The sequence below is a fragment of the Pteronotus mesoamericanus genome, unplaced genomic scaffold, assembly GCF_021234165.1.
Source record: "Pteronotus mesoamericanus isolate MK-2021 breed Mesoamerican mustached bat unplaced genomic scaffold, CSHL_Meso_final contig_27, whole genome shotgun sequence".
NCBI lineage: Eukaryota > Metazoa > Chordata > Mammalia > Chiroptera > Mormoopidae > Pteronotus > Pteronotus mesoamericanus.
The window spans coordinates 5766408-5792202 of NW_026555115.1; the positions used below are offsets into that span (position 1 = coordinate 5766408).

Here is a 25795-nt window from a genome sequence, read left to right on the forward strand (position 1 = left end):
AATCAGCCCAGATTTTATTTACTTATTTACTTATTTTTTACTGGTAGTGTAAAAACCTACAGGAGAGAAATTTAAGAGCTATAGAAGACATTAGAGAAAACAAGGTCATATAAATACTTGCCTAGATGCGTTTTGTTGCAATTTAATTCTCCCTCAACCTTGTAAATAAACGTACTGATAAAAAAGCCAGAAACATAAAAAAACCCATCTTATCATTTACCAGTTCAAAGTAAAAACAACAAAGGAATTTCACCAATTGACACTCCTTTGCAAAGCTTTTAAGCAATTACTCTAGGCCTAAATTTCATTTCAAACTTTCCTTAAGCCCATTGTAACCTGACCACATCCATTTCACATCACTTCCATGAGGATTTCATTGACAATCATTCAGCAGGTTCGACCAGGTAACACGGTTTTCGAAGGAAGAGCTTGGGAGGTTTACAGCAAAGCAGGGAAAATACAGAACCTTACAACTTCTTACTTATCAGGAGTACAATAATATGGATGTGGCCAGATTACAATGGTCTTGAGGAAGGAAAAAAAGTAAAGAGTAAAGCCCAGCAAAAGCACAAAGGTACAGTCAGCATCCTTAGAGGGAGAACCCGGAGGCCTGGACTCCAGAGCCCTCCATTCGGCTGCGAGGACAGGGACAGGGTGACGGCTGCGCCTTCCAATGACTGTACGCGTGTCAGTGCACAATTACCTTACACCGCCCACAGGGTCTGGGCACTCGTCACAACCTACGACCGCCTGGTCAGCAAATAAGAGCTGATCTGGCACCCTCCCACTACCTAGACAGCCCATGCCTACAACCAATTGCCAATTTCGGGAGGAGCGGAAACCCTTTTGCCCCGGCTCGCTGGCCTACCAACTAGGCAGGTCAGACCGGAAGCTTTTCTGCCCCGATATTCGGGGCGCGTCAGCGTGTGCACAGGCGCAGTGAAGCTCAGGCGGAGTTGTGGGAGGAGAAAAGGAAGACGCAGAGTGGGGGCCGGACCGGTCCCAGAAGATGGCGGAGGCGGGGGTGAGTTAGGGTCCTCCTGCGAAGCACCAGTGACTCGATCCTGAGGCAAGTGGCCTGAGGAAGTGGATAGCCTTCGGGGAGAGGAACTGCTGGTGATTTTGCATTCTAGGAACCCTGCTGCCAAGGCGGGGAGCCAGGAGTGCAGATGGGGCCTGAAGGCCGAGGGCTTCCCCTCACCTGGAGACTGGTCGGAGAGGTTCAAGGGGACAATGGGGTTGGGGAGAGGTAATAGGAGTGGCTGAGGCTCCCTAGAGAGTGGAAGAGTGTCGGAGAGGAAAGAAGGCTGGAGGACGGCGGGGAGACCCTGGAGATCTGATGGGGGTGGAGGAGGTCGGCGAGCTGTCCAGCCTAGAGCTGTCAGGACTTGGGAGGCTTGTAGTCAGGGAGACCCAGATTTGGGAGGGTGGTGGATCCAAAACGGTAGAAATTGCAGTAAGTTTGGAATCCACACAACGGCATGGGTTGAGGAGTGGGACTTTGGCATTTAGAATTGGAATTGGAAACCTTGGGAGAAGGTGTGTGGGTATGCCAAAGAGAACTCTCGTTAAGACCCACCCAGAAGTCGGTTGATGGTAACTCACTATGCGATTTTAGAGTTGGTCAGTGGAGATTAACTGTCTGGAAAAGGAAAGCAGTGTAGATGATGGGGGACCGGGAAAGGGTGGTAAAAGAAGTGACAAGGACTAAGGCCCAGTTAGTACTGGAAAGAAGTTATTGAAGTGTTAGCTGGATAGGAAAATATACCATGAAGAGCTTACTATTTTGTAGGATTGATGAAGAAATGCTTTAAGAAGGAATTGATAGACTTGACAGCTGGGTCACTGGAACTGACCCCGATCAGTACTGCAGTGGAGCTGAGGACTGCAGGGAAGGCACACTCCGGTTCTGGATGCAGGAAGAATGAAGGCAGCCAAACAGTAGTTAGAATTGTTTTTTCCAGCTTTTGGGTTTAGCCTTCATATAAACCTGTGAAAACGAAGAGGATGCTGACACTAATAGGGTTCCCACAGGAAAAGATTAACCATGTATGTATTCTTTTTATTTTCCACCGTCATTCTTTTTCTGGACATTATGTCCCGTAGTGTATTTTGTTACAGTTCTCAGTACATATTTGATATAAAGCGACCAAGATGTGAATCTGGTACATTTGGGAAAGAGGTTGATTCTTTTCAACTGACAACTGTTGCTTTTATATATGGTGGGCTGAAAAGGAAGGATAAAATGTAACTCAGTAGTTTAAAGACAGCTTGTTTTTATGATTATCAGAAAATTATTCCCAAACGGTGGAGTAAGCTTTTTAGAGACTGAAATTTGACATTTAAAGCCAGGAATGGAATGTGAATGCTGCTTGGTTAATGGTTTCTGTTGGGGTTTTAATATTGAGAGGAAAGGTGAGTTTCGGTGTCTTCAAGGCAAACATTTTTCTTCCTGGAAGTTTTTAGTGTCTGTAGCCTATGACTCACATGTGTGTGCTTATATTTAAGGAAAGTTAAACTTTTTCATTGATTTAGGTGTGTTTTTCCTAATGTTAATGCTTACTCTATTTTGAGAATGTCGTTCTAATTAAGAGACATATGATGAAAAAGATGTGAGGTAGTAATTTCATTTAACTGTTGAGTAGCTTCTGTGACCTAAGCACCTGAAGAGACAGGGTACTATGAGGGAGCAACATACTTCTGTGACTACTAATCATTAGTCAGTGAATGATCTTGTTTCATTTTAGGGGTTGTTGCTATTGTTAGATGCAGCTGGTTCTTAAGGTCACTAGGAGATTTTGTGTGTTCGTTTTCAGTAGCTTATTGCTGAAATTGTTTCAGTGGCAAATGCCAATTTCAATTTTCATTAACAAGACCCAGAATCATTTATAATGCTCATTTATTCATCTAGAAGTAATTAATATTAACCCACTAACCGGTAGTCATATACCTGGTATAATGTCTTCCCAGTTTTGATTATTTGTCATTTATCTATACAAATTATTTGAACTTTTTTTTTTTTTTTGGTTCAGTAATGTGTGTTATAGAAATTGTAAGTAAAGGCTCAAGGTAGAATTTTTCATGCTCTCTGGAAGTTTTTCTGTGTCAGTTGGCAAAAAAAAGCTTATTTTGTTATTAACAGTAGTTTATCAACATAACTTTAAAAACTTTTTTATGTAGCACTTAAATTGCTTTGGGATGGTGTTTATAGATGGAGGCAGTGAAGTGAAATGGGAAGTACTCTGGACATAGAGTCAGAATGCTTGTGGCTAATACTGACACAAGCTAGCTGGTAACAGTTTTATGATCTCAGAGAGTTACTTAACCTATTTTATTTTATAAAATGGGGATTAAAAACACCTGCCTACTTACCAAGATTATTGTTGAGGATCTATTGAGATATTATCATCTAAAGGGTATCTTTATCCCAGAGACTTCTTCCCTGATCAGCAAGTCATTTCTTGAGTAATTCAGATTTTTCAAGTATAGATTATTACTTTAATTTTGGAGAATCAAATTTATTATTGATGTAAGAGTCATATTTAAAGCTATAGGTATGCTTTGTTTAAAGAAAATAATTTCAATACGTAATCAGAAAACCAAACTTTAAAACAAACTAAATAGGGAATACTTATTCTAAGAGGTTTCACTTTAAAATAATTCTCTCTCCCCCTTTTTTTTTATCATTGACACTATTACAGAAGTCCCCAATTTCCCCCCACTTTGTCCCCCTCCACCCAGGCCCCACCCTCAGCCTTCACCACAAAAAAAGAGCTTTTATGATAATTAAGTTACATATATTTACCAAAAAATCCACATTCTATAATTGTAATATGACTGAATATTTTTCTAGAGATTTTTGTGTTAAGGATGTTCACCTGCTCCTAACTAAACCAATTATAGTCCCTTTCCCATCACAATGGTTAGTGCCCAAAGAAACCCTGCAGTATAGTCTCTTATCTGAAGATTTGAAGTTAAGTTCCAGAGAGCCAAGTCTATATCATGATTTACCAAAATCTACTGTTTAGCTAAATTTTAACTATGTATACTCACAAAATAATAATAAATAAAGAGGACAGGAGACAAAAACAAAGTAACCCACTCCCCTAGTGTGTGACTAATATTATAAACAATATTATTTTTTAGTAACTTAAATGTTCCACAGTAGAGAAGGGACGGTCTAGTGGAACTTCTTATCCCTTTGTTGAACCTGGGTATTTCCAAGAATTCACTTTACATGATTGTGGTAGGAAGATCCAGTAGAACACAGTCTTGATTTTGTCACTTCACATGACCACATTGAGTCTCATTTTCTTTGCCAGTAAAATGAGAGAACAGTTAGATCACTGCTTCTTAACTTCTTTTGGATTGGGGACTTTTTGAGTACTTGATATAAATTGCAGAACTGTCTTCTGAGAAAAATGCACACATGTACAACTTTTTTTGGTTTGCTTTTCTTCTGCATTAGGTTCACATACCCCTTGGAATAGGTGATCTCTCATTTCCCTGTCATTTCTGAAATTTTAGGACAGTGTGATTCTAAAGCATTTAAACTTAATTTTTTCTACAGTAATTATATACTATTATATTATGTAGTCACAAAATTAGGTTTTTAGACTTTTAAAAAATCTTAAAATATCTCATTAAAATAAACATCAAGGAAATGTCATGTTATTCTTAAAGAAAACTTTTGGCGTGAAGGGGGAAACTATAAACAAGCATTACCAGGAAAGGTTGAATAAACAGCTGTGGTAGAATGACATAAACAGTTTAGAAAGTTTCTATCAGCCTTGAAATCAAATGAGGAAAGAGTCTCTAGCAATCAGTGGCTCTCAGTGGAGAGCATTGCCTCTATGCGGGCATTTGGAAATCTATAGCGGCATTTTTAATTGTCTCAAATTGGGGAAGGGGCTTGTAGTGGCATCTAGTGGGTACAAGCCAGGGATGCTCTGTGTTTTGCAATGTTTGGGGAGGTTCTACACAACAAGGGGTTGTCCAGCCCAAAGTTACAAAGCCTTTTGACAAACACTGGTGAGTGATTGTGAGATGAGGCCTACCACAGCTGAAATAACTGCATGAACAAATGATTTATGAGAGCAGTTTGGATTACTTAAAATGTATACACAATTCACCCTCGAACAACAGGGGTTTGAACTGCGTGAGCCCATTCATATGCAGATTTCTTTTTCTTCCAGTAAATACATTTGGCCCTTGGTACTACAGGTTTTGCATCTTCAGATCCATGGTTGCAACCATGGATCGAAAACAGTATTTCCATAGTTGGGAACCCACAGATGTGACAACTGACTGTGTGCACTGCTGTATGCCATATTATATAAGGAACTTGAACATCTGCAGATTTTGGTATGTAGGCAGTCCTGAACCAATCCCTTGTGGATACCGAGAGCCAACTACAGTTAAGATTTTTGGAGAGTCAGAAATTATACACAGATTTTCAATTGCAAGTATAGTGCCCCTAACCCCTGTGTTCTGCAAAGGTCAACAAGTAGTTGTTTTAACAGCTAAAAACGAGGTTTGCTGTGTTTACGGGAAGTTTGGAAAGTAAAGCATCTACTGTTGGTCCAGTGCAGTATGTTAAGTTGGCAATATGATTTTTGTTTTCTTTAAAACATTTTTTTTCCACTCGATCTAGTACATTAAAAAAAAATTTCGCATTGGTTGGTATGGCTCAGTGGACTGAGTGCTGGCCTGTGGACTGAAAGAAAATTTCAAGATGTTTGTACATTTATTCTCATGGTCTTTGTGATTATATAGTCTCCTACTGATATTAGCATCAGTACCTTGAGAATATATCATAGTTGAGATTGTTTTCTAACATCTCTCTGTTAGTAGCAGTGTTAGACGTTAGTTGTTGCGTTTGGCAAAGAAAGAATTCAGAGCCAAGAACTCTAGTGCAAGAAATTTATTTAGAAAGTCAGAGAGATAGAAAAAGGTAGCCAGCTGGGCTGTGTGAATTCAGAAAACAAGTTACAGAGGCAAAAGAAGGGCCCTTGGAGCTTAGAAGAAAGAAAGCAAAAGTACATGCCTGAGGGAAGAAAGTGGTGGAGGGAAAGTATGGGCTTGCTCTAGAGAGAGAACTGGCACTGGGCTCTTTGTCTTAAGGGTTTTTATTTGTTTTCTAAAGGGAATTTCAGGGGAGGTCTCAGGGGAAGACCTCAATAGACTATTCATCAATTTTCCAGGTGTGTCCTTGCTGGGTCATGGTCTCTACTGATTGGTCAGTTCTAGGTTAGGGGGTCATTAGTCATTGCATTTGGTCCTGATGTCAGACAAGGCATTGCTTCATCTGGTTTTGCTGCTTTTCTGGGCCTGGAGCTGAAATATAACTGTGGCCACAGACACAGAGTTTTGGTCAACAGACCCAAGGCTGTGTTCCTAAGATTATTTGATGCTAATCAGAACTTCATTGTCCTGAGGGCTTAAAGCTTAAGGGAGTGCTCCTGCAAGGGAGAAGGATACTGGTGGGTCAGGGGCTGGATGGGGTGGGTCTGAATCAGCTTTCTGACTCAGTTTCCTCATTTCACTTGCCAAGGAATTTTCCTAGCTTCTTACTACCCTGCCTCATACCCATCTTTTCAGTAACGAAATCCTCTTCTATAGACCCAGGTGCCTTAGGAGTTAGGCAGGAATGAGACTCAAGGTTTAGAGGGAAGAGAAGGGGTTTTGGAATCAGTCAGATGTAAGGAAGAATTCCAGTTCTAATATTGCATGTCATGAGACCATAAGCAAGTTGCTAAATCTCTTTGACTTATTATCTTCGTTTATAAAAATGAGGATAATACCTACCTTTAGGGTTTTGAAGATTAGAGTTACTGTATGTCTGGCATGGACTAGGCGCTCTGTAAATGGGTGCTATGTCAGTAGTGATAATGATGATAATCATGACAATGAAGATGAAGAAGAATTCTGTAGCTACTGAACGCCTTGCTTAGGTAGCTAGAACACAAGGCTTGCTGATGCGCTGCGTACTATAGCAAGGAACGGCCTGTGAGACCAGGTCAGGAGGAGATATTTCCTGGGCATTTTCAAATTGTGTTCAGAGTCTGTTTTCTCATGAATCAGCTGTACTATTTTCTCTAGTCCTCTAAGCTGTGCAGGGGTGTCCAACCTTTTGGCATTTGTGGGCCACAGTAGAAGAAGAAGAGTTATCTTGGGCCACACATTAAGTACATTGTGACACATAATCACAAAAAAGTCTCGTCATATTTTAAGTAAATTTATGATTTTGTGTTGGGCCACATTCATAGCCACCCTGAGTGAGCCTCAGGTTGGACACCCCTGCTGAGGGCTTAGTTATGCTATGGGTTAAGTAAGTTTGTGAGGACTAGCTTGAGGCCAGAATTCCCTACCTGGAGTGTTGGACACAGAGCTTTGGGTGTGGCAGAGGCTTAGTAAAGAAGTCTGTTGTCTGTTTTTATCACATGAAACTGAGAGGCTGTGAAAATTGCTAGTACTGTACAGATAGTTTTATATTGATTATTTCTAAAGGCAGTAACCCCCTCTCTCCAATTCACACATGGGTTTTGTTCCAAAGTTCATTTGTACGGTAATTTGAAACTTGGAAACTCAAAAGGAAGCATACTGTACTTTCCCATCTATAATGTGGTCCCATGTACAATACGCACCCACAGTTTTAGCGCTGCCCATGTATAATGTGCATGAACCAGTACTACCCATGTAGAATGTGCATCCTTATTTTTCCCTAAAAAGTTTGGGCAAAAAAATGTGCACTATACATGGCAAAAAATGGAGTTTTAAATGATGGTCAAGTGCTCAGTTTGCCTTCTAAAAGGCCTGTTTAGCCCAAGGAGTTTGCTTCAAAAAGAGTTAGCCCAATATCATAAAACAAATACGAATATATAGAGTTCCCACTGTGGTCTAGGCACGCACCTTTCTGGATACATAGGCACAGTAGAGACTTAATAGTGATTAAGACCTATATGAAAAGTTATAATTCATAAAGCGCTATACATATTATTATAAGGAAGCAATTAGACGTGCCACCCTAACCTTTTAAATAAACTGCTTTGATATTCAAAGGAAACATCATTTATGTGCTGACTTGTGATGATGCCCAAGATATATTATTGTTGGGTGGGATAAAAGTAAGTTACAAAAATAGTGTATATAGTATTTTCTCATTAAAAATTATTTATAGGATACACAGAAGAATGTGTGCCACTTTGGGAGGAATCTCATGATTAGGATGAGGGCTTTGGAGAGAGATGGCATGGGTTCAGATTCCAGCTCAGCCTCTTATTAGGGGTGTAAATTTGGTTGAAAGACTTAACCTTCTTTTACTTTCTTGCCTTACCTATAAAATGGACATAGTAATCGCACTTATCTTTTAGAGTTACTGTGAGAGTTCTATGAGTGACCACATGTCAGGTGCTTAGGACCGCTGATAGAAAGCCTCAAATATTGTCTTAAACAGAAAGGAAAGATTACTTTGGTTAGAGGAGTGAACAAATACCTACACTGATTAAATTAGCTAAGTTCTAGGTTTTAGGAGTCAGGATCTATGTGGATAAAACCTGTTAGAATCTAGCTTCTTCATCAGAATCTAGGTTATTCTGCATTTTCTTAGCTCCCTTTCTTCTGCTTCCTACTCCAGCTCTCACAAAAGCTCCCATGATTGCAACAAAGGTTGATTGGGTCAAGGCTTGGGTGGGACACAGCTGTGGCTCTGGAGAAAACAGGTCAGGTCTGGTTTCAGTGCTTGGTATATATATAGGTGACTGAGTGGTGGTCTACTTTTGGTAAGACACTTTTTGCAGAAATTCAAATATATACTCATTAAACATTAAAACACATCATTTTGTCCCCCACTAAAGGTTGTCCTCAGGGCAAGTCACAATTTATTGTGAACAATTCAACATTTTTGGTCAGAATGTGTTAATTTTCTGTAAAGTATAAATTTATTTTCTGTGAAGTATAAAGATTTATGTACAAGAAACAAATCTTTCAGATTCTAATGGAAGTGTCTCATAAAACCTGTTCTACTTTTCTCTGAGGTGGTACAAGCTGTTCTTACTATTATTTTAGCTTTTGTCTCTTAAGTTACTTATTCTGTCCTAGTAAATGTTAAGTGTTGCACTGTTAAAAAATTACATCATTCATACAGAATTTTTTTAACCTCTTTTTTTAGTAATTAATTTAAATAGCTGTATAAGATTGTTATTTCATAATTTGTCCTTTTAAATTAATTAGCATTGAAATCAGGAAAATTATATAATCATTTATTCAATATTAGACCCACATTGATTTTTATTTTCTTATCTCTTGCAGGATTTCTGGTAGGTCCTGTTTTTGGGACAAGATGTGGTACTGTTGAAACGCCAGTCTGCTTTGATTCACAGACACTTGTCTTTTCAGCTGGGAAGTCTTTTTTTTTTCCCCCCCCAGCTTACTGAACTTATGAAACCATGGCGGAAGGAGAGACAGAGTCACCTGGGACCAAAAAGCGTGGCCCCTATATCTCATCTGTGACTAGCCGGAGTGTAAATTTGATGATTCGAGGAGTAGTGCTGTTTTTTATTGGGGTATTTCTGGCATTAGTGTTAAATTTACTTCAGATTCAGAGAAATGTGACACTTTTTCCACCTGATGTGATTGCAAGCATCTTTTCTTCAGCATGGTGGGTACCACCATGCTGTGGCACAGCTTCAGGTATGTGTAGGTTATTTCTGTAATGCTTAGAAAGAAAATGGGGTGAGTGTGGATGTTGTCTGAGCAATACTTTGTTAAAAAAATCAACTTTACTGAGATATAATTTAAATACAATAAATGAACCTGTTTTAAATGAAGCATTTGATGAGTTAAAGCAAATGCATACAGTCATGTAGCTACCACCACCATCCAGGGATGGGACATTTCCATTACCCACAGATTCTCCTGTGCCTTCTGGTAGTCTACTTCCCAACCCCAGCTTCAGGCTTCCACTGGTCTTTCTATGACTAGTTTATTTTTGCCTGTTATAAAATATAATATGAATGGAATCATAGAGTATGTTTGTACTCTTTTGTGTCTGTTTTCTATTTGACCTATGACTTCAAAAATTATAATCCTAAAAACCTGATTCCCTTAGTAATGATGCTTTCAACCTCTTAATTTTGTCCTATCTTCAAATTATCTTATGTAAGTTTTATTTTAAGTTATTTTGATCATACCACTCTTTGGTTTGAAGGGTTTGGTTTTTAAGGATGTATTGTGGTCTTCTCTTTGAGGTAGATAAAACTTGAAAGCCAGAATAGTTTTGTTCAAGCTTACAGCTTCATGTTGTTATTGTATAGATTTTTCGTATATATTTCTTTCTTTGGCATCATGTTTTTAAATGTACCTTACAAATAATGAATGCTTAAAGAGATCAATAAGGTAGATTCTCTTTGCTTAAAATCATTATTTTCTTATTAGATACTTTAGATCTTTTTTTGATAGACAGCATGTAATGGATAAAGTTGTGCATTTCAGAAGGCTCATTGATGATGCTGATCTTTCATAATGGGTAGCTCTTTAGCTTTTTCTAATGACTGATAAAAATAGATTATAGTATTTTATACAATAAGGTAATGGAAGCCATACTTGTGTGGTAAAAGGGAGTTCTGATGAGGCAGAAAATTGCTTTTTTGAATTTGTGTTTGGTGTCTCATACTTAAATATACATGAATAATTTACAATATAATGTGGATCCTTCTTGACTTACGTCCTAGAGCTGGAGGTCGAAGAGTAAGGGATTAGTTGTGAGACGTTTTGAATGACCTCGTAAAACCTACTGGACAATTACATAATTCCATTGCTTGGATGGAATGGCATTGTCATGGTAAGGTTTCAGTGTAATTTATATATTGATGTCTCACTATTATGATATTCACATCAAAAGAGAAGTTATAAAGGTGGTGATTCTTAGTTTCCACACAGTTATTATTCTCTGAGAGAATAGCTAAAATAGTCCAAACAAAGAGAAGACAGCATAAATGATAATTTATCATTCTCTGTTTTTTCTTTATTTTTAAATCATGTTTATTCTATTACACTTATCTCAGTTTTTCCCCCTTTGCCCTGCTTTACCCATCCACCCCCAACCCCGCTCCCACAGTCAGTTCCCACTCTGTTGTCCATGTCCATGGGTCATTCATACGTGTTCTTTGTTTAGTCCCTTCTTCTTTCCACCATCGTCCTCCTTCCCCATCCCTTCAGGTCACTTTCAGGCTGCTCCATGTTTCCATGCTTGTGGTTTATTTTGTTTGCTAGTTTATCTTGTTGACTAGATTCCACTTATAGGTGAGATCATATGGTATTTGTCTTTCACCAACTGGCTTATTTCACTTAGCATAATATTCTCCAGTTCCATCCATGTTGTCACAAAAGGTAGGAGTTCCTTCTTTCTTTCCTTTTTTAAAAATGCAGATTGATTTTACTTATTTATTTTTTAAATGTCAAGATCCATTATAAAATAATAAGAAATTTAAATCCATTATAAAGTCTTAGCAATTGAAACAATATGACACCAGCACAGAAATAATCATATAGATCAATGAAATAAAATGACCATTCTAGAAACAAACATCTATATCTAACAATGTAATATATGATTAAATCGATATTTCAAATCAATGGGGACAATAAGACTTATTCAACAAATAAGGTGCATGGACCACTATTACTTGAAATAAAACAAATATATAGCCCTATTTCACACATTATACAGAAAATATTTGGGTGAATTAAAAATCAGTATGTAAAATCTAAGGAGTTTTCGGAGAAAATTAAAAAATAATATTCTTCTTACCCTGAGGTAACATATTGAAACCCATAAGCTATAAAAGTAAAGTATTGACAATATAACTATATTAAACATTTAAGACTGTATAGTAATATACATATAAAAAAAGTTAAAGGACAAGTAACAGAATAGTAAAGTATTTACAACACATCTAAAAAAGAGTTAATAGTTTTTGAGTTTTTTTAGGGCAAAAATTCTCTAAACATTTAATCAAAAAATGGATAAAGAATACCAAAAAATCATTTAAAGCTTTTTAAAAATAATAGAAATAGGCAAGAAATATACAAAAATAGGTTTAGTTGCAACAAATAATAAAGTAACAGCATGACACATCATTGTCACAATCAGATTAATAAGTATTAAAAATATTCATAATATCAAGTCTTGGTAACTGTGAAAGGACTGGGTATTCATAGACTCTTTTTCTTCATCTTCTTAAAGCAGTCTTTTTAGCATATTTTGCAATGCTGGTTTGGTGGAGATATATTCTTTTAGCCTTCTTTTGTCTGGGAAACTCCTTATTTTGCCTTCCTTTTTAATTGAGAACCTTGCTGGGTAGAGCAGTCTTGGTTGCAAGCCTTTGCTTTTTATTACATGGAATATTTCTTGCCATTCCCTTCTTGCTTGTAGTGTTTCTGTTGAGAAATCAGCTGCTAGCCATATTGGAACTCCCTTGCTTGTTACTACCTGTCTCTCCCTTGCTGCCTTTAGGATTCTGTTTGTCTCTTGATATTTGCCATTTTAATGATGATGTGTTTTGGAGTGGGCCTCTTTGGGTTCCTCTTGAATGGGACCCTCTGTGCTTCCTGGACTTGTGTGACTTTTTCTCTCCTCCAATTACAGAAGTTTTCCATCATTACTTTTTCAAACAGGTTTTCTATCCATTGCTTCTCTTCCTCTGGTATCCTATTATAAGGATATTATTATGTTTCAGATTGTCTTGCATTTCCCTAAATGTCTCTTCATTCTTTTTGAGTCTTTTTTCCATTTCTTGCTCTTTCTGGGAGCTTTTTTCTACCTTATTCTCCAGCTCATTGATTAGATCCTCTGCTTCATCTAGCCTTGTTTTAATTCCTTCTACTGTGTTCCTCAATTCAGAAATGGTGTTTTTCCTTTCCTCTTGTCTCTTATTGATAGTTTCTGTGTCCCTCTTCATGCTGATACAGTTTTCAGTAAGTTCCTCATAGTTTCCTTGTAGTTTTTGGTAATTCTCTCTGAGCTCACTAAGCTCATTGAGCTTCCTTTGAACCATTGTTTTGAACTCAGTATCTGATAGTTGACTTGATCTCTATTTCATTTGGTTCTCTTTCTGGGGATTCCTCCTTTCTCTTCTACTGGGGGTCTTTCTTTGTCTTCCCATTATTTGTGAGACTCTTTTTTGATTCTGCTTCTTAAATTGATCTGTCTTGATTTCTTGACTTTGTGGTATGAACTTCTATGGTAGGAGAACACTTGTTTTTTTTTCCTGGATTTGCCTCTGATGATGTCAAATGTTGACCCTTTCTGACCTTAATCGGTCTGTTTGAGACTTTCAGGAATCTACTGTCCGTGGCTGTCTCCTTCAGCTGTTAATCTAGTCACTATGTACTCAGCAGGCTGGCTTAGAGGCACCATATGGTGGGGCAGAGTCCCTCATGGGGGTGAGGTTATTGAGTCCTCTCAACCTGCTGGTGCTTGGGGGGGTGGTCTGCCCGAGCCTGATGGCTGCTGCCATATGGGGGAGGAGTTAGCACTGGGATCCTGCCAGCTACTCTCTCTGTTCTCTTCCCAAAGCCTCTGTCTCCAGTCTCTCCTCAAATGCCTGTAGACCACTCTGTGCCTCTTTTAGCAAGGGGTCTACTATCTGTGGCTGCCACTCTGCACTCGACAGGCTGGCTTAGAGACATCATAGGCCAGGGCCGTGGCCTTCCTGGGGGCAGGGCTATTGGGTCCCCTCACATTGTTGCCGCTCAGGGGAGCGGTCTGCCTGAGCAACATGGCTGCTGCCATATGGGATGAGTCAGCATTGGGACCTCTCCAGTTACTCTCTCAGTTCTCTCCCCAAAGCCTCCTTCCCCAGTCTCTTCCCGGGTGTCTCTAGCCCACTCTGCCCCCAGCTTTGCGGAAGTTCAGGGTAAATGGCTACAAATAAAAATTTATACACTGGTCCTTTAAACGGCTCTTTGCATCTCCAGCTGTCTGTCTCTGGCAGAGAGGAACCCTGCTGCTTTTCTCAGCTGTCTGTTGTCTGTGTGCTTTTTGGGCTTTGGTGCTATAGGCCTGAGATCCCCACTCATGGTTTAGACTCCACTTTTCTTAAGGGGATCCTGCTGGCCGTTTCAATATCCTTCTGGTGCTGCCGCCCATGGATGCCCCACCCGCCTCCTCGAGTCCACTGCACTCCTTACCGGTTAGATTGTGCTAAAGCTGACAAGAATTAGTGTCTGTCTGAGTTTATAAGGCTCCTCTCTTGCTGTTGTTCAGTTGTTTGTCCCTGGTGATTTCTCCACAATTCAGTTGTAATTCCAGGTTGGTACTGGGAGGAGGTAAGTGTGATTTTCTCTCACTCCTCCACTATCTTGATTACTCGTTCTCTGTTGTAGCATGTATTTTCCTTTCCTTTATTTGAATTTAGAAAAGAGAAAAAGTTGTTGGGTAAACAACTTTTTCTTGTTCTTTATTTTCTACAGTGGTATAAGTGCTGCCTGGTTACTTACTAATAGAAACTTATAGTGCTTTGGAAGAACTTGTTTTTTAAGAATAGACAAATTGAGTGTCAGAGGAGGGAAACAGTTACTTACTGAATGTCTGCTAATGTGCTAGGCCACATCCTTTAACCCCAAGGATCTGCAGGACAGCTTTAGGAGTGAGAAGTATGGCATTGTTCCTATTTTGGGTGGATGAGGAAATGAAATGAAGAGAGGATATTAATGAATCCAGGATCTCAGAGGCAGTGAATGGTGTGGCTATGTCAAATATCCCATGCTGGTGAAGGGGAAAATGGGAGCTACCCTATTCTGGTGCCTCTTTCAAAGCCTCCAGCCTAAGTGTGAGTGAGGCTTGGATGGAATGCACTGGCATGTGTTGCACATCCTAGGCTGGGGCAAGAGAACTTAACTGAGTTTATATTGTACCTCCATTATGGATGTGAAAGGAGCACTTCTGTCACAAACTAACAATTAAGAGGGAAAATTCTGAAAGTTAATATTACACGTCAGTCACTTTGTCCCTATTTTCCTTCCTTTTCCCAGCCACTAGGTTTGTGATACTTGGAAACTTAATATCACACCTTTTCATTTGGGGATTAGCATTTCTTGCTTAACTGTTTCTTCTGAAAGCAATGTATTCCATGATGTACCTCCCTAAAAGAAATAAAGAGGCATTAGGAAATTTAGACTTCAGTTGCCTTTGCTACTGATTTTTTTTTGGATAAGTCATGTTGTTTAGTAGATGAGAATGAAGATTCCAGACTTGTGAAAATTGCCAAAGATAGAAAATGGATTCTTGCCTATTTCCTGCTCCCTGCAGCCTCAGTTTTAGGGAAAATATCACGGAAAAATAAAATAAATGATATAAGAAATATAGTGTGTACAAGTTTGTGTGTGTATGTAACATGTATATGTTTCTCTGTATATGTGTTGGTGTACATTTTCAAAACTTTCTAAGCTCTCACCATCTTAAATCAGGAAAACTGAGAATTGTCCTTTAATTTTCCTGTCCAACTAATATTCGTAGACTGAGGAGCTATCTCCTGGAGGGTCTCTACAATCACCACTTTCTACATGTAAACAGAAGGACCCCTGATTATCTGCTACTTTTCTGTATAACACATAGGGCTGGGGAACTTGCTGTTGGTGCTTTTGGAGAGACAGCTAGTAGAGAACTCTGGTAAATTGCTTTTCATCTGATTTTCCTCATTTTAGTTCTCTATTTTTAGTTTAATAATGACTAGTGTTTCAAGTTGATTAACTTCTTTATGTGCAGTGCATTAGAATTGGAGTGAGAAACCTCTTCAACATGACAGAGGGCCTCAAAAGAATCTTTCTGAAGAATAGGAGGAAAATGAAAACTATAACTGTTGTATAAAATAAGTAGAGAAGTTGATTTAAAAATCACAAGTTACCAGGTTGTATTCATACCTCTGAAACTAATGTTTAATTTAAAAAGAAAAAATCAAAGCTGTCCTGTTTAGCCATGCAGTCAGGTACCCAAATTCTGGAGAGCCCTGCAAGACTCCTACTTCTCTCTCGCAACTTCCACATCCAGTTCCCAGTTTTACATCTTTCCTCTGTCTCTTTCTTGGGCCAGCCACTCAACTACCCTGCTTGGAATTTTCAGGGGTTTTTTTTTCTGCCTCTTAATTTTGTACCATCTTCCAGCCTCCCCTACCCTGTCATGTACTTTACACTCACTGCTGTTAAGAGCAATTACTGTTCCATTTGGTACAAGTGTGATAGCAATATTTTCCTGGTTCTCCAGTATCTGCAGGGTAAAGTCTCTGTGGTATGGCCCTTGTTTTTTTTTTTTTTTTAAATCTTCCTCAGAGTCTTTCTGGATCCTGAGCTCCCTTTCTGCCTAATGCTTAACAATTTCTAGGTGTTACTGGATGTTTTCTGTTCCCAAATGGCTCACTTTGGTTAGAAAGCCCTTCCCATACCACTTACCTGCTGAATGCTTCTGCTTCAAGCATCCTCTCTTCTGTGAAGCTTTCCTGACGCTTTAGCACCTTTCCTCCCCTTAGCATATGCCAGGAGGAGCCTGGGACCCCACTGGACCCTGCCAGTGCTACCCCTAACACATTACTGTATTTAATTGTTTCTGTGGTCATGTTGGGAGCCTAAGTATTTGTTGAATTTGCCTATCCTATAACATTCCATAGTTTTCCATGAAAGTATATCTCATTAAGTGGTTTTGTCCTTTCAGTTCCTTTTTCTGGCAAAATGCTTGATTTAACTGTTCCTTTTAGTGTATCACTGCATTAAACACATGACCATGAAGAAGAGGACAATGTTGATGTTTTACAAACTTATTGTTTATAGCCTTGGTAGGCTGTCACTGATCGCTGGCAAATAAATATATAGGCATACTTTGGAGATATTATGGATTTGATTCTAGACCACCACAATTAAGCAAATGTTGCAATGAAGTGTCACATGAATGTTTTGGTTTCCTAGTGCATATAGAAATTATGTTTACATTATACTTTAATCTATTAAGTGTACAATAGCATATGTCTAAAAAAACAATGTACATACCTTAATTAAAAAATAGAATACTAGCTAAAAAATGCTAACTATCATCTGAGCTTGCAGTGAGTTGTAATCTTTTTGCTGGTGGAGTGGTGGAGGGTCTTAACCTTCAGTTCAATTGGGTAAAAAAATCCAATATCTGCAAAGCTCAATATAGCAAAGCATAATAAAAACGAGGTAGTCTGATATCCCCAAAAATATGATTTTGCATCAGAGAACCATCTGATTAACCAGGATTTGTTTGCATATGATTTTACACAGGCATGCTTATAACAGTCTGTCTTGTTAAAATAAGAAAGTGGAGAAAGAGGAAAAGAAGACCAGACATACCTGTGTTGAGCTCATAAACAGTAGAGCTTCACTGTGCTGTAGATACTGCTGTCAGACTCTGCCTTTCCTTTATGATCTCACCTACAAGTGGAACCTAATCAACAAAACAAACAAGCAAGCAAAAATATAACCAGAGACACTGAAATAAAGAACAAACAGTAACCAGAGGGGAGGCAGGAGGGGGATAATGGTGGAAAGAAGGGGAAGGGTCGTTAAGGAACAGGTGTAAAATCCCATGGGCAAAGCCAAAGCGGGGTAGGATTGAGGGTGGGAGGTGGGAGAGAGTGGTGAGGGGAAAATGGAGACAACTATACTTGAACAACAATTTAAATAAATAAAGGGAAGAGAAAAGACATTTAATGGGAAGTGGCAACCTTCCTCGGAATCTTCCTCTCAGTGAGTATTGGAGAGCTATGCACTCACTGGATTTGATTTTTATTGGAAAATCTGAAGGTTGGCCAGCGTGGCAGTTTAAATTCTTTTTGTGTTTTTGCTTTCTCTCCTCAGTTGTCTCTCACTTGCAAGCCTGATATCAAATGCATAAAAGTATAGTCAATTTTACTTATTTGTATCTTTGCACATATATCAGTCCTTTCTATGTGGTAGTTCTTTACCTTTGGCATCAACTGCTGAGAAAAATTGGCTTGGAATGCCTGATTTTAGTAGGTTTTACTTAGCAACAGACAAAGGTGGGGGGGCGGTGCGGAGAGCGCCAGCGCAGCACACGCCAATATGAGTGAGGAATGACGGAAAAGCTGTTTTATGACCCCTTAAGGGGAGAAAAAAAGGTAATTCTCATTTAGATATACTGCAGTTCTAGGAGTGATTGTTGCCACTTTAATTTTCTACAAGTTTAGAAATACTGTCATTGAATTTTACAGGATTTTAGAGCATAGCCTTTTTAATAGGAATATATAGTTCTCATTTAAAGTCTTCAGTAGGTTTGCAATTTTAATGGAAATGGCAGATAACAAAGCCAGTTTTATCATAGGCCAATTGATATAAACAAGAGCTTAAGTTCCTACAGTGTTATAGTGAAATGACAGTGAATGTAGTGACCTTATTCAAGGACCTGTTGTAATGTAAAACTTAAAAACTTACTGGTAGTTTTTGGAGCTCTACATTACTGAAGTTTGTTGTTAATCTCTTAATAGTTCGTGCCAAAGACCAACTCAAAAGAGCATGTTCAAGTGTTTTGTGGATTAGAAAATGCATACATTATAGCAGCATCTCAACTGCAGATGGAAGGATATCCTCTTTTTCATGCTGCTCCATTGGTCTGCTAGCCTGTGATTTTTGGTATTCATTGATTTCCTTTTTCCTTGAGGATGGAACACATCGTCGGTGAGGTATAGCTGGCCACCATCAGGCCAGGCAGAAACTTCCGACGCTCAGGCACACAGGGTTGGGTATGATAGTTTCATGATATGTCATAGGTAGTAGTGGAGGTTTAAAATATGCTTTTCAACTGATGTGACAGTCGTGTCCTTGTTTCTTAATAGGAGCGTAACCATTCTGTTTTTTGGAAGAAGAATAGGAAATAGCTAGGCAGCTTTGATTTGTTAAATTTAATCTGTGGCAATACATTTTCCTTATAACTTGTTGAAGAAAGTTTTGGTTCATTAAATAGTCTTTTTTATGACTAAGCATTTTAAATCTTCAACTAAATGAATAAAAAGTTGAGGCTTGACAAATATTTATGTTAAAAATTGGATGAGAATATTTCGAGTATCAATTATGGACACTTTCATATACTTATTCATAATTAATTACAGAATTAGCAATCAAGATGTTCTTTCCAAAACTAAGAAGTGTACTAAAAGAATTTCTTATATTTTAACAGTGAATTTAAATTTTTACCAAAAATTTATAATTTTTATATAGACCATGCTTCCTCCATTTTTTTTTCTATGTGGGGAATGAATCTTATGTGTAGATTTGTGTTGTGAGTTTTTCTGCTTTGACAGTATGATCTAGAGTCTCATTAGAGGGCCAGGGTGGGAGGGAGTGTCAGAACAAGGCACTAGAGGCGAGAGACTGAGACAAGAAGCTGGAGGGGCAAAGATGATCTGTGAAACAGGACAGCCATAGCCATCTGAATATTGTGTGCATGATGGACTTGTGTGTGTTTAGATCTCAGCTCCTTTTTAGATTTGTGCCATTTAATAGAATGTTTCATGGTTTTATAGCTTAGAGAGGTCATTGCTTAACTGCCAACTGGTTTGATGCTTTTCAAGTCTCAGAGATACTAGTAGCAGAAAAGTAGCATGAATCATCTAGTGCAATACGGTAAATTGTGAATCATAGACTGAAATAGTGTTGTGCCTTTTATAATTTAGAATACTGTTGTAATCATTTACAGTACTTTTTTCAGTGGTGTTCTCATTTTTTATTCCTTTTGGAAGGTAAGTTTACAATATCAGCAATTGACATTAAGTAACTTGAAGAGCTTTTTAAAAGAATCTTTGAAATGCTTATGGTGGTTGTATTGACTCCTAGCTTTAAGTTTCAAGAGTATGGCATTGAAGGTGACTTAATTTTTTTTCTCTTTATATCCACAGCTGTGATTGGGTTATTATACCCCTGTATTGACAGGCATCTAGGAGAACCACATAAATTTAAAAGAGAGTGGTCCAGTGTAATGCGGTGCGTAGCTGTCTTTGTTGGTATAAATCATGCCAGCGCTGTATCCTTTTTGCCATAATGAAGTGCATAATAACAAAGTGGCTCCCAACAAACCAAAGGTTAACTCGTCCCTTGCAATTTCACTGTTGTCAAATTGAGATTATGCCCAGTTAGTCATAAAAGGAACATGTGTCCATTGTTGAAACATCACGGTAGCATCTGTATGATGCTGCAGCAGTGTGGAGTTTAGCCTTTCATTTAAATATCATTTTTTCGGTATAACTTAGAAAATTTGCCTGTTTAAAATGCTTATGTGTTTTTCTTAAATTAGGTCACTAAATTACTTACATATAGTTTTTGTAACTAGCATTGAAACAGGTAAATTTTCAAAGGATTCCTTTCCTCTTCATGTAAGGTTTGCCATTAATGATATGTGATGGCTTCAGGTACTGTTGTTTTTGTTTTTTGTTTTTAATTTCAAGAACCTATGAATTAAAAAAAAAGACAGTCTGTCATTTATTGGTTTTAATCAATACCAGCAAACCACATAAATGGTCTTAAAGGTGGCGTAGTAGAAATATTCAGCTTAGACCTTAGTCACAAAGAACTTTTTTCTTTATGGTACATATTTTTATAATTTGATCATTTAAGGATTCTGATGTTTGATTTAGTGACTAATGGTCATTTTTATGGCTAGGAAGGCAAGGTAGCCTCCCTCTATTTCCCTTCTCCCCTTCTATCGTCTACTTCTCAGGAAAAAAAGGTCTAATCCCCGAACAAAAGTTTTTGCCCTCATAAGGTTTTCATTCTATCATCCTCCCTACTTTCTTCTCTCACCCTGAACTGTCCTTTGTAGAAGAGGATCTGGGAAATGCTGGTTCAGTCTTTCTACAAGGGGTGGCTTAGAGAATGGATGTGTTGGGAGCCTTTGGTATTGGGAAGAGCGGAAGTGTGACAGGCTGCCCAAGGTTTCCTCTTGTAACTCTGCACTGTGCTCAGGGCTGGTAGTTCATTGGAGAGGGTGAGTCATGTGGCAGGTAGATTCCTGTGCCTTTTACAGAACGTATTGACATGTTTTTGAGAAGCTCGGGGAAGAGGTAGGGTCTTATGGGCTGAGAACACATCTGCCTTTCTGTTCCCATTGTGTGTAGCCCTTGGATATCTGTGGATGTGGAAGGCCCTCAGGGGCTGTTATTATATTGGTTTTCCATTTCCTTTTGTATGAAAGAATTTCCCAACATGTTTAGTTTGGGGAAGTCTTTGATATTTAGGATTTTATAACAAATCTAGTGGTTAGGAGGACTTAAAAAGATAGACTCATAGAATATTATATCTAGAAGAAAACTTAGTTCCATATTTTCTTTATAAAGATAATAAGACAAATAAAAGTTAGAGAGGTTTCGCTATGTCATTCATACTGTGAGGCTGTGCCAGAGCTGAGACCAGACCCCAAAGATCTGACTTCCATTTAGGAATGTTCACTCTCCTAACCAGGAGCCCGCAAGTGTACAAATTCTTGCTATCTGGTGGAGAATTAGACCTTTCTTTCTCAGACATTTTAGCTACTTTTAAGTTGAGAAATATAAATAGCCTTTTTCTGGAATTTAAAAATGTTTATATATCTAATTTAAATTCTTTGCTTTGGTAAGTCTTTTTCTTCGCTCTCAACGAAATACTTAAATATGACAGGCTGAAGTGGACATTCTTTAAGGAAAACCCAAACTGTTTACAAATTTATAACATAGACTTAATTTGGCTTCATAAAATCACATGGTACTATTTTTAAAATTGACATTTTACCTGTTTACCCTAGAAGCCTCCTTATTTTGCTTGGACTCTTAATGAAGTTAATTTAGTTAGCAAAGGTAAGAACCCAGTTAATGTCAAAATCTACTCTTTATGTCAACATAAGAAATGTCCAAACCTGTAAGAATTTTTTGAGTTTGTTTGAGCCAAACCAATGCCAGTTGCTGGGAAGCAATTGAGAGAGTGCGCCAGAAAATGGCATTTTTGCACCTCATTTTATACATCAGAATCAAAGGAGAAGACGTAAAGAGGTTACATAAAATCTACTGGTGATAGATTAGGGAGGTGGGAGAAAGCAAAGTGGGGAAAACCTCTGGGATTGAATAAAGGGTAAAATGATAGACACATACTTTTACACAGCTGGGTATAGGATAGTTATCAATTAACAATTAATATGATAACATTACCAATGAGGAGACTTGTGGTCTACCCCTGTGTAGTGCCTGTGCTTTGAGATGTCTGGAAAAAGAAAATTTGACATGGCAAAAAGACAACAGACACGTTCAGTTAAGGTAAAGACTAATTTTTGTCGGGGAATATTCTAGCCTAGGATAGTGATTGTCCACCATGACCTGCTTTTGTTAGAAAGTTTTAATTTCAGACTATCCTCTGTGGTTGCTTTTGGTCTCTGAGTATAAGGCCACCATGCAGGCCTCCTCTGAGCTTGTCAGGTTTAGTATGTGGTCCCTTTTCTTCCACATTTACAAGAATGTTTATTGCATAGAGAAATCAGAGTCCACAAGCTTTTCTTTGTGGAGTTTTAGGTACTATGCCTGCCAAACGATAGGAAAAGCTTTTTCAGGAAGCATACTCATAAACTGTAGGTTTTTTGATAAATCAAGCCTCAACAGGGGGTGACCTTGAATGAGTGGCCTGTAGCTGAGAAGTAAGCACACTGGGTGTTCAGGATACTAGCTGGTTGGGTAGTGGAGGTGGAATGGTGGTAAACAATAAGAGTGTTAAAGGAAGTAGGGAGTGGTTTCCTATCTATTTTTTTTGTATTTCTACTCTCTTCTCTGTAGTTGCCCCATGGCCAGTTAGTTTTGTGAGATATATAGTCTCTGCTGGAGAGCTGGATAGAAAGCCAAGATGTGGCCTTTGGGACATAGATAATGTCCTTTTAGTGATACTTGAAATTAATTCCTTTAGTGTAATCCTCTAGCAAAGAAATAAGAAAACAATGTGCAAAGCTTTGTTTTGCTCAGAGATTTTGGAATAGAAAAGGGCTGTACATTTGTGAATAGATGCTTGTGAATAGGTGATGGAAATAAAACATCATTTGAGCAAACTGTCCTATACCAGAATGTCTCAGGCACCAAAATAGCATGACAGGTTGCAAGATAATGTTCACTTCAAGGCTGTATCCTCAACAAATTAAAACTAGAACAGTTGACATAATAGAAAGGGATACCATGTCCTTGGTACTCTTGTTTCTGAACTGCATTATTATAAAATGTGTCTGTCAGTAAATCATATAGAGAATGTGGACCCTGTTAAATAGCTGTCAGCTCTTCTATTTTCAACTTCCTGTATGATCCTTAACTAATTCTCAACCCTTTTGAGAAGTAATATTGGTTTTCTTTTTAGCAGAAGTATGTTTCTTTAGCAAAACTTGTGTTCTGAGGCTTCTGGTTAACATTTTTAGCAGAGAAAGCAGTTCTCAAATGAGTCTGATCTTATAATTGGCATTGTGTATGCAGTGTTTTTGTTATGTTTTGTTTTAGGAATTACAGGTTGGTAGGATCTATTAATAAAATGCCATGCCCTCTGTGTGTCTTTAGTAAATATCAGAGACAATTTTAATCCCATCTAATCTCATACATTGTATTAAAAGACTGAATGCACTATAGAATAAGCAATTAATTTCCTTTTTAACAGTAACATATTTTAGAAAAATAAACAGGTGATATTATTTGCTTATACATTTTAAGATGACTCTTTAACATTGATGTCAGAAAGTGGACTTTGATAACAACATACAGTTGTCTCTCACACTGGCTGCACTATCCATTGGACTATGGTGGACTTTTGATAGATCTAGAACTGGTTTTGGTCTTGGAGTAGGAATTGCTTTTTTGGCAACATTGGTAACTCAACTGCTAGTCTACAATGGTGTTTATCAGTAAGTATTCTTTTTGGTGCTTGTTTGCTTACTAAAAGAGATCAATGATAACTGAATTCAGAATTGAGTTTTTAAAATTGGCTTAGCCAGGTTAATCTGAAGAGTAACTAATTTCTATTGTAATTATTTTAATAAATGCTATTGTACAGTTAAAAACATTTCTACTATTCTAGGTATACATCTCCGGATTTTCTCTATGTTCGTTCTTGGTTACCCTGTATATTTTTTGCTGGAGGCATTACAATGGGAAACATTGGCCGACAACTGGCAATGGTAAGCTGATGCTTATTTAATCATTTTTCTGTTATTGAGATGTAAGACAAGTTTTGTCCAAATGATAAGCAATTTGTGAAGATAGCTTTCTTTGATTTCTCTGTGCAATTCCACTGAAATAAATCATTTGGAAGAACTTAATCACAAGTGAATTAAAAGTTGAAGGAACCACTGGATAAGAAAGCTAAAACAAGTTATGGATAGGGTGATATGATTTATTCCCCCCTTTTTAAAACTAATTTTATAGGTTTGAAATCCTTAAAAAGAAACAATTTTGAAAGTGAAAAGAGCCTCTATTAATAACGACATTGCGACAGTAGATATAAATTAGAACTATCTCCAGCAAATCAAGATGTTTCATCATTTAGTTGAGAAGGAGAGGACATTGTTTGCAACCCCAATTATAAGTTGCAAAGGTTGGGGAGTAACATTCAGAGGCGACACCAGTTTCATGAACAAGTGTTGTCACTTTACCATTTTAATCAGTAGGAGAATTATGTGGTTTACATTGCTTTTTTTTTTTGATAATCTATAAGTAGCCAGTTATTCTAAATACATTTGTTTTCTTTATTTTGAATTGTGGGTGTACACTTTTTTAGTTGTACTTTTAAAGTATTGTTTTGACTAGAAGCTTTTGCTAACATAATATTTTCCTTTAAGTTGTAAAGTGATTTGAAAAAAAAAAATCTGAACTCACTATATCGGTCCTGTCCTTAAGTTCATAGCTTTTCCTATGCTGATTGACCTTACTGAGCAGTCAAAGAAACCTACTTTCTTATTTTAGGACTTATCTGAATCATAAACTGTCATTATTTGCTTGTAATGCAGAAGTGCCATCTTTCTTCTGCTTTTGGCTATGGCTCTTTCACTTCTAGGATGTAAATTTTTTTTCCCTGTCATATTTGTCATTTAATCCTAATAGCTGTGTAACTCTGATATTCTTTGAGGAATAAAGGGAGCATAGATTAATAAAGTATTAATTTTTAAAACTTTTTAGTTTAAATTTTTATTCAAAATAAACCTTTATCTGTTAACCTTTTACCTTTTCAATTTTGCAGTATGAATGTAAAGTTATCGCAGAAAAATCTCATCAGGAATGAAGAAGGCAAAAATATTTTTCTGTACAGAAAAACAGGTCGAAAAGGGCATGTAAATGATAGATATACCGACGAAACTATGGACTCTAAAATTGCCAGGATGCAGTTTTTACCTTGATTGTCATACACACACACACACACACACACACACATATATATATATATACACATATATATATATATATGCATATATTACTGCAATCTGTGATTGCTTCATCTGTAAATCAGTTACAAACCTTTATGTATTTGACTTAACTGTAAAATATATATGCACTACATTAAAAATGTAGATTAATAGATTAAATTTTTAAATTAATTTTTTAAACATACCATATATTGTATCACAATGTTGATGTGCCAAAATATTCTGTTACTGTCAATCAGAGTGTAAGAATGCTTTGAACAATTTATAAACTTAGTGTAATAAAATAAGAGGAAAGCCAAAAAAAAAAAAAAGAAAAGAAAATTCTTGTTCACTTAGTGTTGTGCCTGTTTATTTTTCTAATCACAG

At 37.6% G+C, this 25795-nt stretch overlaps 1 protein-coding gene across 7 annotated transcripts; it reads left to right on the forward strand.

Moving 5' to 3' along the window:
- The first annotated feature begins 914 nt into the window (after positions 1 to 914).
- INSIG2 (insulin induced gene 2) lies at positions 915 to 25430 on the forward strand. Of its 7 annotated transcripts, none has more exons than XM_054574994.1 (7): positions 915 to 1220; positions 1793 to 2049; positions 9310 to 9690; positions 19923 to 20047; positions 23748 to 23914; positions 24088 to 24187; positions 25246 to 25430. In XM_054574994.1, the coding sequence occupies exons 3-7, from the start codon at positions 9447 to 9449 to the stop codon at positions 25285 to 25287; spliced, it is 678 nt and encodes a 225-aa protein (XP_054430969.1). In that variant the 5' UTR covers positions 915 to 1220; positions 1793 to 2049; positions 9310 to 9446; the 3' UTR covers positions 25288 to 25430. The 7 variants fall into 7 exon arrangements, with proteins under 7 accessions (XP_054430969.1, XP_054430968.1, XP_054430970.1 ...); XM_054574993.1 differs by having other exon boundaries at positions 915 to 1116; XM_054574995.1 differs by having other exon boundaries at positions 915 to 1024.
- The last annotated feature ends 365 nt before the right edge of the window (positions 25431 to 25795 follow it).